Source organism: Pollicipes pollicipes, unplaced genomic scaffold, assembly GCF_011947565.3.
Source record: "Pollicipes pollicipes isolate AB1234 unplaced genomic scaffold, Ppol_2.1 Scaffold_6138;HRSCAF=7277_pilon_pilon_pilon, whole genome shotgun sequence".
Lineage (NCBI taxonomy): Eukaryota > Metazoa > Arthropoda > Thecostraca > Pollicipedomorpha > Pollicipedidae > Pollicipes > Pollicipes pollicipes.
Window position 1 is genome coordinate 30,124,256 of NW_023596818.1, and position 17,330 is coordinate 30,141,585.

Below are 17,330 nucleotides of genomic sequence, written 5' to 3' on the forward strand. Positions count from 1 at the left end.
TCCATACTGCAGAGCAGTCTGTCTCGGTTGAAATCTAGTCTGCATCTGTTGTCTTCTTGTTTGTGATCGCCGCCCTCCCAAATATATACGTCACGTCTTCAGTACTTCAACATTTTTAACAGCTAACTGCAGCGTTTGTGTGTCGTAAATTATTCGTCTTCAGAGAAACTCTATTTCTATCTACATTTACACTATTATACTAAAGGATCAAGGTGTGTGTGTGTGTGTGTGTGTGTGTGTGTGTGTGTGTGTGTGTGTGTGTGTGTGTGTGTGTGTGTGTGTGTGTGTGTGTGTGTGTGTGTGTGTGTGTATGTGTGTGTGTGTGTGTGTGTGTGTGTGTGTGTGTGTGTGTGTGTGTGTGTGTGTGTGTGTGTGTGTGTGTGTGTGTGTGTGTGTGTGTGTGTGTGTGTGTGTGTGTGTGTGTGTGTGTGTGTGTGTGTGTGTCCGACACTTCATAGGGACCACCTGGAAGCTAAACGGTAAGGAATTTTTAACGAAATTTTCGTACGGCAAGGCCTGCTGGCAGAGCACGACCCGAGTCACGTCAAAATTCTGCTTTTCGCAACAATAGGCGCGTGGTGAGTGAAAGAAGAGCGCACAAATCTCTCCATTACTACCTCCATTACCTGCCTCAGCAGTACAGTCGGGGCTCCATCGCCGCCTCTACTGCATTCACTGATGTGATGAAGCCCTCTGCCCCCTCACAACGATGTACAAGTGGGCTTAAATAGGCTCAGACCTTACCCGACCACTCCGTGCGTTGATGACATACCCGTACAAAGAGCGGGCATACCCGCCATACGCGTCTCCGCATGCCCTCCTCACCACATTTCCTGCGCCGCCGGTTGGTGCGGGAAGTCGCTTGATAACAGTGCTGGGCTCGGGCTCCACGCAAGATCGACTTAACCTTAAGCACGTCTCCTTGAGCTGTGTAGTGTTGTTCGGGAATCAGAGCAGAAATCAATCTCATGCACTGTGAGTCAGAGCTCGAATCAGCTCCACAAAAGCAAGATCAAGGACAACGTTAATGAGACAAACTACTGTTTCCCGACCAGTGCAGCTATATTTGGAACTTAAAAGGCAGTTTCCACGATGAAGCATCGGCAACGCACCATTGACAGCAAAAAGCACACAAACAGATGACGGGCAAACGCATGGTAACCGTTTTAGCGTACATAGCACACACGTTTTGCTCACCCCAAAACATAAAAAAGCGCATGAAAACCGTCTCTTGTCATGGTTGCTATGCATGTCATGTCTGTGTTATCAGCATCTGTGTCGATATCTGGGGATGTGACCAGCTTAACAGCGCGTCCTCCAGCGCTGCAGGTTGACTGTCGGTAAACGGCTGCATGATGTGATCACGTTCCCCCGTCCCGGAGAGCGGAAGGCTTGAGGCTGAATTGTGCTGATCCTGCCCACATTATCGCAGAGAACCCGAGCCCAAGTGGACCTCTTGAGCTCGCTTAGCTGTCTCGAGGTGAAGCGCCACGGTCTCCGCTGGCCACCGAGGTCGTAGAAGAAGTTGTCTCCCCAGCGCAGCCGGGCAAACTGGTCAGCAAGGATGCACCGAATGGTGGGGCCGACGGCGGCGCCGAACACCGGCCGCTCGGACACGGCACCCACGAACAGGTCGATGTCATCCACGTGTCGATAGACACTTCGCAGGCGGCTCACCACGGAGAGCGGCATGAAGCGAAGCAGATCGGTGAAGCTGGCCACGCGGCCCAGGAAGCAGTGCTCACGCATCGTGTTGTAGGTGGCGATGCCGTGGTCGCGACCGCGTTGAATGTTGAGCGCGACAAGGTCCATGCCGAAGGTGCCACCCTTCTCCACGAAGAGGAACTCGGAGAGGTCCTCGGCGAAGTTGGCGTCGCACGTCTGCGCGTTTTGTGTGATCATGCCGATGGCGAGCTCGCCCAGCCGGCCCTCGTAGAAGAGCGCCGGGTCGAAGAACACGTCACGCACGTTGACGGCTCGGCTGACAGGTGGGGGCGGGCTCTGGACGCTTTGGAACATCTGGATCTGGCCCTGGATCATCGTGTGGCCGAACCGGTACGCGGCCGTCGAGAACTCCGTGGCGATCGATGGGTCGACTTCCGGCGAATACCGCGAAGAGTAGCCACGCCGCTGGGTCTCGATGTTCAACTTCTGCATGTACCGCCGGCCGATAACGAGCGGGAGCCACTCGTTGTAGACGATGTGCTGCAGCTCAGCACCTACAATCCGACGAGCCTCCTGGAACAAACGCTCGTCATTCCAACACCGGTTGATGCTTGCCAGAGCGCGAGCGATCCGGTTATGTTCGCGCAGCCAGATGGTGTGCATCATGGCGAGACCACTCTGCTCGTTCGAGCGTACGTCCCCAGCCATGAAGCAGGGCCGTCTCCTCTGGTCGGGGCTAAAGCACAGCGTCTCTGTGGAGGAGCGCACCCGCGGCAGCAGGTTACGCCCCTGCGTCTTCAGGAGGCCGCCTCTGCGGGTGCGCAGCTGGTAGGCGCGAGACGAGCGTGAGCCGTAGATGCCACTGCCGTCAATGAAGGCGGTCAGAACGTTCTTGGTGATGGTCGGCCCCGGCTGGGACCCGGCCGCCGGTATGGAACGGGCGAAGTTCATGCAGCGCTGTCTGAGAGGCCCGAAGAACGGATCGTTGGACGGGATCATGATCGGCAGGCACTGCGGGTGCTGGCCTGACGTGATGACCTGGCCGTTCCGACAGCACTCCAGCTCCTCACCGGACCGGGTGGCGAAGATAGGCGACAGCGTGAAGTCGTGGTCAAGGAACTGGGCAAAGTTGACGAGTGACAACGTGATCCTCCTGTTCACCACGTTAGAGCTGCCTGTGACCCTCTGGCTGATGAGGCGGGCCGAGGACAGCCGGCTGCCGAACCGTCCGCGGCTTCGCGGCGCATTCACACCGTCTTCGAACGTGTCCGGCCGCATACGGACCAGCGGCGTGTCTGACGCGCCCCACAGAGGGTTCTCTGCGTTGTTGCACGCACCGTCCTGACGCCGGAAGCGGGGACGTCTGCTGCAGCGCGGCGTGGGACGAGTCGCGCGGCTGGGCTCCTCCTCTGTGGCCCACTCGCTGAGGTTGGCCGGCGCGCGCGCCGCCTCCACCCAAGCCAGCGCCTCGCGGCCCATCCACTGGATCTCCGGGTCGCTCGCGGAGTACCGCTGGTGATGGGTGGAGAGCGAGCCACTCGGCAACACGCGGGCCTTCTCCAGCTTCTCATACCCGGCCACCTTGTGTCGCGCCCAGTTGAGCGCTGCGCGCAGCCGCTCCGGCGACATCTCGATGAGGGCGGGCTTGTGCAGAGGTAGCAGGCTCGGCACCCTTGGGTCCGGTACGGCCGCCGGAAGGAGAGCAGCGAATACCTGCGGCACGGAAGCAGAAACAATCGCGGATCTGAGCAACAGGGTCATATTTTATCAAGCATATTGACAGTTAATAAGCCATCCTAAACTACTTCAGTCTATGTTGCTCGTGACTGTTGTTATCTCTGCGTTAGAGCAAAAGAGTTTGTTGAAAAATGTGAAAAGGTAATCGTTTACAGAAATGATAACTTTGAGTTATTTATGTGCCTACTAGACAACGATACAGCTGCAATGTTTCTGGCACTGTGTTTTCTGGCCTCTAAGTGTTGTAACTTATGACAATGGAGTGAGTGTTCTTCTCAAAAATTTAAAACACATTGCTGATTTAATTTTTTCTGGATATAAGATGCAGACGTGTTGTGATTTGTATCAGTCAATATCATCCATTTTATTAGCATCGCACTGATTGCCATATGTGTTGCATAAACAAACCTATGTCGGTTATGGGGCAAATCTAGCCAGAGGCATGTCAAGGTATTAACATTTCAGAAATACAAAAATGCACGCATCTCGCGCCTATACAAGTACGGTCTTTCGCTATTAATAATCAAGCAATCTCATCATGGCAGTGGTGGTCATGGAATTCAGCCAAGACCGAGCTATTAACTTTATTTCGAAATAGGCGCGTGTGTTCCTGTCTCGACAGAGTACAGCGTGAGTTGCGAAACACATCAGCGTGGATACTTGCGGCAAAAAATAGAAACAAATACTAGTGACTAAAATCCACGAAGGGACTGTTATTTTTGTGGCGTGAGAGATGAAATAGGGATTGATGGTTGATAATCAGTTATAATGGGGCCAGAAGTTGTCGACTTGAGTAACAGGTCCGTCGTTTATACAAGCGTATTGACTATATAAGTCTTCCTAAAATGCTTCAGAAAATGCTACCGATGACTGTTGTTATATCTGCACTAGAACAAAAAATTTGGCGAGCAATGTGACATGACGATCATTTACACCTGTAACAGGTTGGTTTTGTTCAGTGCCTACCAGGCAATGGTACAGCTGCAGTTTTCTGACGCTATGTTTTCTAGCTTCTAGACAATAACTATGCATATAAAAATGTTATGACTTAAGAGCCGAAAGGTGTTGTCATAATTTTAAAACACATCGCTAACTGAATTGTTCTGGATATGTTATATAAAGGTACTTTGGTGCGTATCAATCGGCATCATCGGTTTTATTAAACCCGTAATGATTGCTATGTGTGTTGCATGAACAAACCTATGGCAGTTATGGGGCCAATTTAACCAGAGCCATGACGAGATCTTAACGTTTCAAAACTACAAAAATGCACGTATTCCACGCTTATGTAAGTACGGTCTTTCGCCTATGGCCTACTCGAGAAACATTCCGGAGGCCTTGCAGTACAGCCCCACTTTGAGTAAACGTAACAATTCCTTTCTCATGCGAGCAGTTCCATTTTGACATTTTTGCCTCGATGATGGTGTATAGCTTGGATGGAACAGCATCACCTGCAAGCGTACTCCAAACAGCAGTTGAGTTGAATTTTGGCTCCGCCGCCGCGGCAATCTTTCGCTAGATGTCGCGCATGCTGAATTATGTGACTGTATGTGTCGTTGAATAAATCGAAAGTAGTTTTCATACATCAAATATTATCTTGCGTTTTTTACACTTGAACTTTTTAAGAAGTACGCAAGATATCTTTAATCAGGCGGCTTAGTCCTCAAACATTGCGATGTCACCGTTATCTTAGCTGTCTATTTCTTCAACATGGGAAGCACAAAAGTCTCAAATTACGACAATTCTGAAGACGACGAGATAGAACCAGGTCTAGGAAATACCCATGACCAGGCGTCCCGCCGGCCTGAGACCAACTAAACGGAAGAGAAATGGACAATCGATCTGGTAGAAATGTCGGTCGGCGTGCACAGACCGCCACGTGCAATTATGCGCAAACTCTGGATTAGTCAGTTTCAGGTGTGCTATAGAGTTTATGTTAGACCTCGCTAACCAGACCAGGGAGAGAGGTGATGTTATTGGTACGGCGTAGGCGAACACGCCGTCTGCAGATTGTTAAAAAATTTCAGCACTGCCCGACCGAAAATGTCGCCAGGAATGTTCAGGAAGCGGCCGATGTCATTTTTCCGAAATCGGCCAAACATATAACACATCTTGGCTTAAGCCGAGATCGACGGCGCCCAGAAAACCAGTTGTAGTGTACGGAAACAGATACCTTTTGAAACCAGGTCAAGCAGGTAGTGATTATTGAACTCGAGCCTTTCGTGGTTTACACGTACCTCAATGCCCCAATCGGCAAGAGTGAAACGTTGTGCTACTATTTGTATAACGTTCCATGCAACCACCAATACCTGCGATTTACTCACCAGTAGTAATATAAGCTTCATTTCTCTTCGATTCTGTCCCGACCGCTATGCCAGGACAGGAGCGCGGTAGTGATGCTGGCGAAAACTGGCGCCTTTATACGAACGAGGGTCGGGCACACGTGCTCACGTGACATTGCAGGACGATGCAACTCAGGTGCTACATTTGATCTATTACCAGGAAGACGCTTCCTACGTGATATACGCGTGCGGATATTGATGGCAGTGGTAGCATATGTCGGGAAACAATGTGACAACAAACGGAGTACATTGGACTTGGTCTGGCTATTGGATCTCAACTTCCAATGTCGGAAAGCAGTTGAGCGTAATTAAGGAATGAAAGAATTCCGAGATCACATCACCATACCTAGACGCTGTTTATGATGAAATGCAGGAGCTTGTTGCACATTTCTGTTTGCTGGAAATCAAGTTTGCTTTCCCGCCAAGTTTTCTGGAAGAAATAATTAGGCAAACGCAGGAGTTTTTTGTGAAAATGATTACGTGTATCTATATATGATATATAACATGTGCGGTATATATCTCGCTTGTATACATCACATGTGTCTTCGTCTGCTGCCAGCACAGAGCATGCGTCGGGAAATGAGCGATGACAGGTGTTGTTGGGCTGAATGAATAGCTGCAGGCTTTCACCGCCCAGACCCAGCCCAGGCTGTCTCCAAGTATGGAGGCCAACGCAAAGAACATCAACTATTTCGTTCATAGAACTGCCGTAAATGATTTCGTTATCGTCTGCTTTTGACTGAAAGGTTTTGGAAAGACCTTTATTTTGTCACGCTCTAGTTTGGTTTGCATATAAATGAAGTAATCTGCAACATCCTGATTAAATCCGTAGGTGGCAATGATGGGAGGCCTGTTTGCTCCATGTAAAACTACAAGTGTAAGCCTGATCGCCCCTACGACAGCTATGGTACAAGAGAGCTCATGACCCGCTGCCGTGTGTCTCTTTGCGGGCTGGGACGGGACTCCAAGGAACAATAAAACAGAAATCGATCATTCAATCCGCCTTTCACTGCTACTCGAGGAGCGGCAGGCTGCAACGCTTACGCGAGCGGGGGCCGACCGCGATGTGGCCCAAGGTAGAGCATGATCGGCGACAAAATAATGGCAGGCGGAGGTCGGTGCATTAGATGGCTGCGGACGAACTAAACAATTCTTCGTTTCGGTCGGTCTCAACGTGACCGCCCAGCTTGCCACCCACGGACCAGCCACCAATCTCGAAAGCCGCAGTCTCCGAGTTGAGCGCTGCTCTTTCGAGCTGTCGCTGGTCAGTTTTGGAATACCGGCAAACGCGGTCTTAAAGAAGGTGTGCCACATATGTATGTGATGTTGACCTGGAATTGCCATTTTGAAGATTATCCGATGCAATTCTCAGCCTTGCCCTTGCGATTTTTCCTAAAACGTTTTAGTTTTTGCGCCACGCGCCTGCGAATATGTGGACTTTTTTGTGCGCATCATTTTAAGGCCACTCAGGCATGCGTGGCGCCATAGCAACGCCATTCACATCCTGTCACCCCGTGCCATGCGACGGTCAAGGTCAGGAAGAAAATTACTGTCAAGCTGTTCAGCTCTGACGTCTGTGAGCACGATTTCTGAACATCTCGGACATCAGTTGACTTCCGATCAATGTTGAGCAGGTCGTGCAAATTGCCATCACAAATCACGTTTTGTGCTGTCTAATGTAGCAAGTTGGACATAATTGCCAGTTGCTACGAAAATAAGGCTAGCAATGGGTTAACTTAAGAACGGCGTCATAACAAGCATGTGAACCCAAGTAACCATCTTAAACTCACGAATATGCAAGAGGACCACGAGAAGAGGCCAAAGCATCAGCACATACCGGTATTTGGCTCAGGGAACACTTCCAGCACCACCACCGCCATTTCTCGGCCGGTTTGAGTACAAGTGATTGGTAGTGCGGCAATGTCGCAAAGCTAGGTTGGCAACACCTCAACGTCATGCAAACTTGTCATAATGCAATAAAGCAGCGGCGTATTGAGGAGCATATTTGCTAAATAGAGAAATTCCGCTGGTCTTCAGCCTTGTGAGAGCAGTCTTCTCCATTCCGGAGTATACCAAAAGTTATAAGTGAGCTTATTTCATCACATCTGATACTTGCTTCAATATCTTCAAATGTGCAGCATTCCTTTCAAGCATGCGCTGCTCGGCCGCCTGCGGTGCTGGCGGTGCCTGCATCCGTGCGCAAAAGGCTGCGTTTCCTGAGATTGATGACGTCATCATCCTCATTGTCAATTTTTGCACAAACCATTTCGTTGTTTCCGATCTCTGCATGCATTTCCTTGCTCATCCCATCCACAGATCCAGTGATGCGTCCAATCCATCCAGTTTTAGGCCCACATCCCTCGTCTTAGTTGTTACCAAGACAGGAGTGAGTCGATGGACGACTGCTTCGGCGCTGTATTTCCCACAGCTCCTTTCCCCCAGCCCCCCAATACAGTTAACGTCCTCGTCAATCGAAGGAAACCACGCTACTCTCAGTTTCCACCGAAATCATCAACAGCATCAACAAGGCGGAGGTTTCAATGCAGCATGCTTGAAATGCATGCATACTAATTTGTTACTTGAGACTGCGTGGTGCTGGGACCTCCTCCCCAGCGTTTTTCCGAGGACACACATAAAATGTCTCCCGCTCCACGAACGGCATGGATGTCTACCATGGGTAAGTTCTCGGACCATTGCTCTTACAGATATTTTCCAAAGACCTAGTGTTATTTTTGCTGTGTGTCAAAAAGGTCAGTACACCGCCGACACCGGAGGTTTGGTGACCGGCAGGAAGAACGAGCTCCGTTACTTCATTCCCCGCATGACAAAAACCGTCAAGTCGTTGAGCCGACGGCCACGCGCGAGTCCCCTTAGTAAATGCAAACAAGACGCAACGCATCATTTTTGCAAACTTGTAGAACCTGTGTAAGCTCCAAATATTTCAGTCAGTTTTCTGAGTACCACTCCAAAGATACACGAGGGACTGAGTAAGCCGCATTCCACTTTCGACTGGGTCATGTCAAGGAGCTTTCATGTGTCATTGCTGAACCTCTGATGTCTGTTGTCGTTCACTTGTGAGACGTGAGTCACGGCCTTCCGGATGCTATAACCTACTGGAAGCTATCACCATCACTTAAGTGTGTGGGGATCAAGAACACCTGGCTGTCACTGTCAACCGGGTCATGTCACGGGGACTGTGTGTTACCGCGGAGCCGCCGTTGCAGCTATATTGTGCCCAGCCTGTGACGTGTTTGTGAAAGCAATCCGGAAGCGTTAGTCACGACGTTAGTCACTCGCCTAGTTCTCCACCACGCCTGGTACTGTATTTGGGCTCATCGTAATGCTTTAAAACTGTTTGAACCACGTTCTGAAATTAGATAAGAGAAAATAAATAGCCTCATTCCTCGGAGAAAAACCAGGAGGATGGAAAAAATAAATTGGTTGGCATCTCGGCAACACGTCTTTATCAAAACAACGAAAGCTATTGAAACAGGCTAAGAAATTGTTTAATTTTGTTGCAAGAACCATTTTTGGCAGCCGCTTTGCTTACCACGCATCAAACCTACGGGAGAAGCTAGGGTAACTCCCTGTACAACACATGGTGGGCCGCCGCCTGCTTCCTCTTACGTAACCGAGTTCTAACGGGCGGACATCCCGAGTCCCTGGCCTCCGAGCTGTCGACCGCGGTCTGAGAGAGGGAGAGACGGCGACCAAGCGGGACAGGCTGCTGAGGGGTGCATGCTTTTACCTAGTATCATGACCTTGAGCAGTTATAGCCAAGTGTTCGTGAGGTATGTCCCATGCCAGTAATAATACACAACTACAAGAGCTAATACAGGAGTACAAAATTTGCTCGTAACATCGTTGTGATCTATCTTCTGCTTTGATCTGCCATGTCTTTAAAACTTGTGAATTTGTTGGTAAATTTGAGCCAACTTTGCAACCAATTTCGAGGGCTATTCCCCCCCCCCCCCCCCCAACCCCAATCCCAACGAAAAATTGCATCCATCCTAGGGTTGGGAAAGAACGTCCCTGACGTGCAAGACCGTGCGGACCTTGTTCGGGTGGAGGTAAGAGGGGGGGGGGGGGGGCGTTTAGGTGGCATGTCCATGGAGTGATATGCATGCCAGAAACAATGAGTTTTCGCTGTTGGTATGCATTTACTGCACTGGTAAATATTATTTTAGACAAGATATCGGCAGCGTAATCGGGACAAACCATTCGCCGCTGTTCGGTAAATCCGTAGCCTGGCCAGGGGTGACAATGTTCCATTCAGTGAGCCTTCAATCAAGACTTGACGGCTGCCCCTGCAGGTCATGTTTAATAGGTTGTCTGTGACATTTGCATCTGACATTGCCTCATGATACAAATATAGTGTGTAATGTATAAAGCGTACATTTCATGTCCATGATCAGAAGCCGGATTACAAGAGCCGGACTTTGCATACAACGAGGTCAGAGCAAGGTCATCTATTCAAATATGTACAACACTTGCTTTAATTCACACACGCCACGTGCACTACATCAACCACAAGAAGCGCGGCCACGTGTTCATTGGCGTCGAGACCGAAGCTGCAGCCGCTGATCAGGACCGGAAATGTCAGCAGCGTTATGAATAGCCCATTCTGCGCCTGGTCGCCGGCAGCTGTTGTCCGGAAGTGAGGGTACAAGGGCGTCGCAAGGTGACCTAAGCTCGTAGCTAGCACAGTTGACAACGTGGCGGGTGATCGTCCCGCCACATGGAACTAGATGAATGAATTTGCATCACTAAAACCTGTGCAGAATCTAGAGGTCCTGTTTCAGTGAATGATTCGCCCGTGCAGTTAGTTTTAGCCAGCTATCTTCGGACCATTGGGCGTAGCAGCGGTTTTTACCAAACCGGGAGCTTTGTTTTGTAAGCTTCACGACGTGTCGAGATTAGGAAAATGTGAAGCCAATGACTTTGGAGTCCCTTCTGATGGCTCGCTTCACCGCAATGTTCAGCTGCTTGCAGGTCTCAAGATCGCCGCTGTTTTTGGCGTCTCTGCGTCTTACTCTAGTGTCTCGTCACTGGCAGGAGACACCGGTGAGACACTAGAGGAGAAATGTCAGAAACATTGTGAATTACCCATTCTGTGCCTGGATCATTCCAGGTGCAGAATGCACTGCCTGGTTTGGTCTGGTTTGGTTTGGTAACGGAGCACCGATCATCTCTTTCTGGCATATGCGATGTGATGTGATATGTGATGCATAAAGCAGCGGCATTGGCCGTCAGCGGGCACAGCTTAAGCTGCAACCACGACTGCATCATGCAGCTCCTGATTAGTTACAGTTTAGTAGTCACTGGTACCTGCGCTGAAATACTGTGGGAGATTGATCTACGGAAGTCACGCAGGCGGTCGTGTTGGGCGGTTTGGTACAAATACTGTCTTTTATGTGCAGAAAGATAGTAATTTAAGGATTGATTCTCATTCTCATCCAAGGACCGTTACAACCATGGGTTACAGCCAAGCATGCATCTTCGAACGTTTTCTGGTCACAAATGCTGAGACTTGCAAGGTGTACTGTACACAGTAAAACGAAAAGGTTTTGAAAAAATGGTAGATACGGGAAGAAAAAAAAACAAATGTCCACGATAATCGATATAAAACAAAAAACTTAACCACCGGTATGTTGGTATCATGGGTTGAAAGTTCTTATGTTGAGTTAAAGACCTTCAGTGTACGAGCAGGTGCCGGCTAAACCCCTCAACAATGCTAACTCACGATGTTAGTGGGTACTCAACATTTCGAGCTGTTGTCATTCTTAAGAAGCACTTGATACTAAAAACACGACATTACTCAAAGCCTCGATGACTTAAAACTTCAAATTTGGTTATCTTTGGGTATGATCACCGCTCAAAGTATTGAGGACCGTAAATGCAATCGCTATATAGAGACTTAACACGCGCTCTTTGGGGGGTCAAATTAAACCCACCCAGAAGATTTTTTCCCAAATGATTTCCGAACGGCGCGGCGCAGCCGCGCCAAATTTTGCATAGCTGTAGACAATTGAATAGCGGATTACTTGACATAACAAATTAGATGTACCTTGTAAGGTCGCTGACCTATGGCAGGTCAAAGTCAGGCCATGGTTCCAGCGAGGGCAAGTTCTCGGTAATCGTCCAATCTGATGCAACAACGGAGTGTTTGATGAAGCCATACATCCCTGAGATGCTTTCTTAGGCACCACAAATATTGAATGAGCAAGTTATATTGACCCAAGGTCAGGTATGAAGGTCAGACCAAGGTCAAAAACCAACCTGATTTATTACTCTTGGGCTTGCTGTATGGGATAGTTTGTGGTGCTCATTTCGAATATTTTGACAGCAGGAACCGCATTATACATCTTCCATTGACTTCTTAGAGGTCAGAACAGGTCATTGACCTAAGATGACCCGGGTAGACACTTTGTTTTAGGAACATACTGCCTAGCGTTAACTTCGTCGCTCATTCAAATGCAAAACTCAGTGCAGTCTGGTACGATTTTGGTCACCATGACCTTTATAAGGTCAAACAAGGTCACTGACCTCAAATGGGCTTGTAACCTTTTGCTTAGAAACAGTTGCCTAGGTTCTGGGGTCACTGTCGAGACCAATCTTAAATTTGACCTTGTTTGACCTTATTTGACATGAAAGTCATGACCTGGGAAGCTCAAACTTTGACCTAAGTGAGCAACGTACAGGTCAAGACACCCGGCAAATTTGGTGTCTTTAGCTTTCGTAGTTCCTGAGATCCCAGAGGGGGGGGGGTCAAATTGCTCCCCCCCCCCACCCGAGCGAAGGGTGTCTAGGTGGCCACCCGAGCGCGTGTTAACAGAAATGATTTAAAGTTACGTCCACGTCTAAGCCTGAAAATTTCCTGAAGCCTATGGATTGGTCACACGTGGCTGCAAACACGGGTGTTGTGCCTCCCCAGCTTTGAGCTTCATAAAGCGACAGCCATCACGATGGCTTGCATGAGTCTGATTACTTTTTATGGGATGGCTTGCATGGGTTTTACGTTGTTCAGTGCAGTCGCTTAACCTCGCAATGAAATAATGCATCACAACAACCAAACCATCCATATACGGACCGGTTTGCGGCGATAAAAGTGAAGCGTCTGTTAGTTTTTTTCTTTAGCTGTGACATTCCTAAGACGATGGATATTCCCGATTTTACGAAGGCGCGGTAGCAATGCGGCGAAAGAGGGAATAGAGGAACAGCCGAGCAGCGAAGGCGGTATGTTAGATTTTAAAATCGTTGTTAATGTTCCGGTCACAGTGTCTCAGGCGAAAGACCATCACGTAGCTCCGTCCTGCTGGTCACATGTTGTAGAGCGGCAAGTGCGGGACTTGTCTGTTTTGTCAAGGCCCTAGGTCTGAAGCATAACCGTTCGGCCGGATTCCGTTGCCTCGGCTAATGGCTAATATACTCGGCCCGTAATGGTGCACGGCAGACACGTGTCTACCGCGGTTTACTTAGTTTACCTAGCTGTTTTAAGTAGTTGACTGCCGCAAGCCTATAAGTACTTTTTATTTAGAACATAACTGGGCTATTTTTATGTGAACAGGCCATAGCATCAGCTTTAAAGCTCATTATTCCGCAGTTGACTGGCATCTCAACCGAGCGCCTCTGGATGGAAAGACGGGAGACAAAAGTTCCGCCAAGCTTTCGCGGGAGACAACATCACAATTCAAAAGTCACAGTTCAGTTCAGCTCAGTTCAGTTACACAGTCGTAGTTCACGCCGTTGGTGGCTCGTGGCATGCCAGCACAGCTGCTTGCTTCAATATCCTCGTGCAGTAACGAAGTCCTGGCAGTTCTTCTCACTGTGAGGATAGCGCACATTATTTCCACGTCTCCCGCTTAGGCGCCTGTCTCTGAGGATTTAACCATAGTCCCTGGCAGACAAGAGCAAACGAGTTAAGGGTGCAAACAAGCGCAACATGAATAAACAACTTGAGTGCTATTTGTCTTACCTCCATAGGGCCATCCACAACGGAGCGTGGCTGTTACAGTTCCATGTCGAAAATACAGGAAATAGGAACATGCACCTAAAAAACAAAACATGTGACACACAGACATCCATCCACCGGCTACAAACAGTATTACCGCTCAAGCAGATGCACTCTCACCGTGCGTGCGAAACGCTGCTGTGTCGGCTGTGTGATGTCGGCTGTGCGATGTCGGCTGTGTGATGTCGGCTGCGTGATGTCGGCTGTGTGATGTCGGCTGTGTGATGTCGGCTGCGTGATGTCGGCTGGCGGTGCATTACACTAAACGGGCGCGTAGTACACAAAAATATATCCCCGGTTTCGGTTGTCGGCCTAGGAAGGTGCAAGAGTCTATTAAGCCGAGCGGGTCAGCGCACGTGTGTCGCGATTTAATGCAAACATGGCCCCAGCATGTCTGGCTCGCCATGCAGCATCACCTTATGAGCCAGGGTTGCCACCTGAAGCTCTGCGGTGTGTCCAGGCGAAATCCATCGAAGTGTCTCTCGTAGATCAGACACATGGTCAAATCTATGTCGGCAAAAGAACGTCCCGACAGCAAAATTAGGGCTCTGTCAATTTGTTTCTGTGTACCATTTCCATAAACTGTGAGACAGTATCTGACCTGCGTGGGCGCAACAGTATCGCTATAGCTTTTATGACGCCATCTGGAAGGTAGTGCCGCACATGGGACAGGCGTTAGGGTAACAAGCATTTCCCGTGATTTAATATTACTTATGTGTACTTGTTTACCTAAGAAAGGTGCTGAGCGATGACAAAATGATATGACATGGGTTCCATTCGCAACCGAACATGATTCATAGGTGAATGATATTGCCGCCCAAACTTATCCATGAATATTTGCTGTATTGCAAGGGTTGCTTCAATTCATAAATGCCATCCTGATACTTAAAAACTTATATTTTGTTTTGTTTTGTTCAGGCTGTTCAGGCTGAACAGGTACGTTTATAGGCACATGGGGTAGCGATATCACTTAAATGAGAGATTAAAATGTCATTTTGCATATTTTAGGGCCTACCTCCCACTTAATGCTTTTCTGGCTCCTTCCATGCATATGAGCAAAAAGAGAATACTGGGACAATGAAGTGCAGCAAGTTCTGGTCCACTTGGTACTTGTCATCATAGCCATAGATCAAGATCAGCACAGCCACATCATCTTCAAACACAAAGCCATGTTGAGCATCATAGCGATTTTGGAAGTAACCAATTTTCCAATTTTAATTTGGACACCTGAAACTCAAATCAAAGCGGCCAAACTATCACAGCTTTTTACCAAAATTCAATTGTTCCAAGCAGGCACAACCAGTTATGATAATACTGTGGTTTCATAATCCCAAGAAAGTGCCAGCATCATCTCAAATAACTGCCAACTCACTTCTATACTTGCGGTTCTACATGTTACCACCGCAACACAAGCACATCGTGCGTAACACACTAAAAACGCACAGCTTTAAACACATCAAAACCAAACCAAGCACACACACCCAATACCAACATACAACATTACATCAGTAAGGTGAACTGAGAAAGAGTAAACGACGCCCGCCGGCGCGAGCCAAGGCCGTGGAGATCATTTTGTATCTTACCCGCAGCGTGAATACCACTTAGAAGTGAGCGATGACAATACACAGGAATAACATGGGGAGGCTGTTTCGTGTGTTGCTTACGGGTGTCATGTCTCTAATGCCCAATGTTTCAAGTGTAGTGGGGCCTCTTTGGTCCGTAATATGTACAGCAGCATCCATTCATTCACGGGTCAACATATTTCTGGGGAGTGTGGTGTAATACTATGCACGCATGTGTTTTGGTGCTCCTCCCATAAAGGTCGAGCCGAGACGTGTTTCAGTCATATAATGAATTGGCTGCAGTATACAGCTTTGGATATATATATATATATATATATATATATATATATATATGTATATATATATATCCTTCTCTCTTTCTCTTTCTCTCTCTCCCTCTCTCTCTTTCTCTCCCCCTCCCTCTCTTTCTCTCTCCCTCTCTCCCTCTCTCTTGCTCTCTCTCTCCCTCTCTCCCTCTCCCTTGCCCTCTCTCTCCCCCTCGCTCTCTCTCTCTTTGGATGTGACATCATATTTCATGGACCTTTCCATAATTTTGAAAATCAACGTAGTGGGGCTTGCCAGCCTATTGCTTCCTGGGTGCGTCAAACATCCTTCTTCCTTAAAAATTACAGTAATTTTAAACACACCAACGGTTTATTACCTGCACACACATACTGCACGAGAAGGTGTGAGCAAAAGCTTCGTTGCAACCGGCCGCGGAGCAGCGGGCTGGCGGACAGCTGCCCAGTATACAGTTTACCGTGAGGGCTACCTGCCGCTGTCAACATGGCGGGTTCGTGACCCGATAAGGCCCGACGGCGTGGCCGTCCTGCCGTCGGACCGTGACGGGTCAGGTTCCCTGGCGGCCTCGGGTGGCGCTGATGTGGCGATCGTGTTCGGGTCGGGTCCGGCTGATAACCGCCTGCCGCTGTCCCGTGGCCCGTGGTCTGGTGACGGGCCAGGTTACCTGGCGGCCTCAGGTGGCGCTGATGCGGCGATCGTGCTCGGGCCGGGCCCAGCTGATATCCGCCTGGCGCTGTCCCGTGGCCCGTGGTCTGGCGGGTAACCGAACACAAATTAAAGCGCCAAAAAGCTCAAGGACAGAAGTCAAATGAGATAGCCGAGTGGCAAAAAGTCAAATAGGATTAAAGTCAAACGTTAAAAGGCAAAGATTCAGAACGCCAAAATGACAAAAAGTCAAATGGAAAGGGCCAAAACGATAAAAGTAAACGCAAAAAGCCAAAAAGGCAAAAAGTCAAACGGGACACAAGCTCATTGGATTCAAGTCACACGGCAACAGGTCAAAATAACAAGCCAAATGGCACAAAGTTTTATATTTAAAAGCCGAAAGTAGAAGTCAAAGGTGGCAAGTCAAAAATTCGAAATCGAATGCTCAATGTCACGAGGGTGGAAACCAAAAGGGAAAAGGACCACGACAATTAAACTAATAAGCTCTCGTCCATTGCGCAGCGCATTTTCAGCTCAAATCCAGGGGACTTCATAACCCCTGCACAGCCACGAGTCCTGTGCGTCTCATTCACGTTCAGGCTGGGCTTCCTTTACATGTCAGCATAGACCCTTGCACGCATGCAGGAACCCCTTTGTTTTGGATGTAATGAGTGGCGGCACAACGGGGAGGGAGCAAGGAAGCAGTCACCCACCCCCATAATCGAGATAGTACATCCAGATTGTGTTTCTGACCTTTTCTGCAACATGGCGTTAGGTTGGCGGAGGCTTCTACACAAAATGTGTCTTCTTACAGCGCCCATGGAAAACTAAGTAGCTAATCCCATTTCAGTATCTTCCCATACAATTCTTAAGGCATTATCATTTCATTGGACAGCTTGATAAAACCAGCCGAGCACTTTTAAGAGTAAGTGTTGCTTTTTACAACATAAACCTGTTATATCACTGAAAGTGGCTTGCTTGCACCTTGTTTCTTTGTTTCTTTCATCGGTCTCAGTAACCCAACGCAGGGCTTGTCTATACATTTCAAAAACCCGAGATGACCGA

General features: G+C 48.7%; 1 protein-coding gene across 1 annotated transcript; it reads right to left on the reverse strand.

Annotated features, from left to right (window-relative positions):
- Positions 1 to 1,302: 1,302 nt before the first annotated feature.
- On the reverse strand, positions 1,303 to 5,786 carry LOC119105555 (chorion peroxidase). Its single transcript, XM_037229015.1, has 3 exons — positions 5,727 to 5,786; positions 1,509 to 3,378; positions 1,303 to 1,334 (listed from the first exon to the last, which is right to left on the reverse strand). Exons 1-3 carry the CDS (start codon positions 5,745 to 5,747, stop codon positions 1,303 to 1,305), a joined length of 1,923 nt encoding a protein of 640 aa, XP_037084910.1. The 5' UTR covers positions 5,748 to 5,786.
- Between the last annotated feature and the right edge of the window lie 11,544 nt (positions 5,787 to 17,330).